Below are 1,505 nucleotides of genomic sequence, written 5' to 3'. Positions count from 1 at the left end.
GGATGTGGAGAAGCTTGAGAGAGTGCAGAGAAGAGCCACGCGCATGATCAGAGGTCAGGGAAGCAGACCCTACGATGACAGGCTGAGAGCCCTGGGGCTCTTTAGCCTGGAAAAGCGCAGGCTCAGGGGTGATCTGGTGGCCACCTACAAGTTTATCAGGGGTGACCACCAGCATCTCGGGGAACGTTTGTTCACCAGAGCGCCCCAAGGGATGACGAGGTCGAATGGTCATAAACTACTTCAAGATCGTTTCAGGCTGGACATAAGGAAGAATTTCTTTACTGTCTGAGCCCCCAAGGTCTGGAATAGCCTGCCACCGGAGGTGGTTCAAGCACCTTCATTGAACACCTTCAAGAGCAAACTGGATGCTTATCTTGCTGGGATCCTATGACCCCAGCTGACTTCCTGCCCTTTGGGCGGGGGGAGGGGAGGACTCAATGATCTTTCGAGGTCCCTTCCGGCCCTAATGTCTATGAAATCTATGGAAATCTATGAGCCATAGAGCCCTGCTGTCCCTTGCCCTGCGCTCCTGCTGCTTTGCTTTGGGTCCCACCAGTGCTGGCCCTGGGGACACCGGTGCGGGCCTCACACTCCAGCCCAGCTGTCGCTGCACTCCTGCTCGCCTGTAGCTGCTACTTCCCCACTTCCCTGCCTGCTGCTGCGGCTGCTCCAGCACCACATAATTCCCGGCTGCATGGCTGTGACAGCAGGAGCTGGCCTGGCCTGGTCCTGAGGACTGGGACAAGTGCCCGCAGACTTCCCCTGCCTCCCTCTCCCCTACACATTATCTGAATTTCCCTCTGGCACAGGGAGGTGGAAACAGCTCCAGGGTCCCAGGCCAGAAGTCTCTGCAAGCCACAGGCTGCCGGGTGGGGGCTAGAGGGAGAGGGGGGGAAAGGAGGGGGTGTGCTGCGGGGGCAGGGCCCATGGTCCTTGCAGGCTCCTTGGTCCTGCAACTGGCTTTGTCTTACTGCCCCTGGCTCCTGTCATCTTTGACAGGCAGGAAGAGGCAGACAGATACTAATTTTCTATATTATTTAGAGACCCCACATGCTGGATAGAATGGCCTGGTGTGAATCCAGCCGTGGCCTGTATTTTGCCTGCCCTGATGTAGCTGGAGACAGGACAGCTACAGCGGGTGACCAGGCCTCACCCAGCCCTCACTGCATCACCTCAGCCCCACCCAGCTCCCTGGGGGTCCCAACCATCCATCACCCCCAAGCAGAACCCAAGCAGTCCCTTGCACTAACCCCCATAACTGTCTCCCCCAGCCCGGCCGCAGGTGTCTGAGATCCAGGTGTTGCCAGAGTGGGACCCCCGCGACAAGGTGCCGTTTGCTGTCCAGCTCCACAACTTCTACCCCAGGGAGGTGCCCCCCATCCAGTGGGGCTGGGACGGGGCCGGGAGCTGGAGGGAAGACCCCGCACAGATAGACAAGAACGCGGACGGCACGTTCACCGCGACGAGCGTCTGGAGAGTGCCCAGCCGGAGCCTGGCCCGGCCGG

At 59.7% G+C, this 1,505-nt stretch overlaps 1 protein-coding gene across 1 annotated transcript in view; it reads left to right on the top strand.

Moving 5' to 3' along the window:
- The window catches only part of LOC102386491, an 8,935-nt gene that overhangs the window by 6,690 nt on the left and 740 nt on the right, over positions 1-1,505 (top strand). Inside the window, exon 6 of the mRNA XM_025195393.1 lies at positions 1,272-1,505. This exon is cut by the window's right edge and continues 740 nt beyond it. Within this exon, the coding sequence (XP_025051178.1) occupies positions 1,272-1,505 (234 nt within the window). The remainder of the gene's footprint in view (positions 1-1,271) is intronic.

Source organism: Alligator sinensis, unplaced genomic scaffold (assembly GCF_000455745.1).
Source record: "Alligator sinensis unplaced genomic scaffold, ASM45574v1 scaffold1839_1, whole genome shotgun sequence".
Lineage (NCBI taxonomy): Eukaryota > Metazoa > Chordata > Crocodylia > Alligatoridae > Alligator > Alligator sinensis.
Note: the sequence above shows the minus strand (reverse complement) of the source record. Positions and strands in the feature narration are given on the sequence as shown.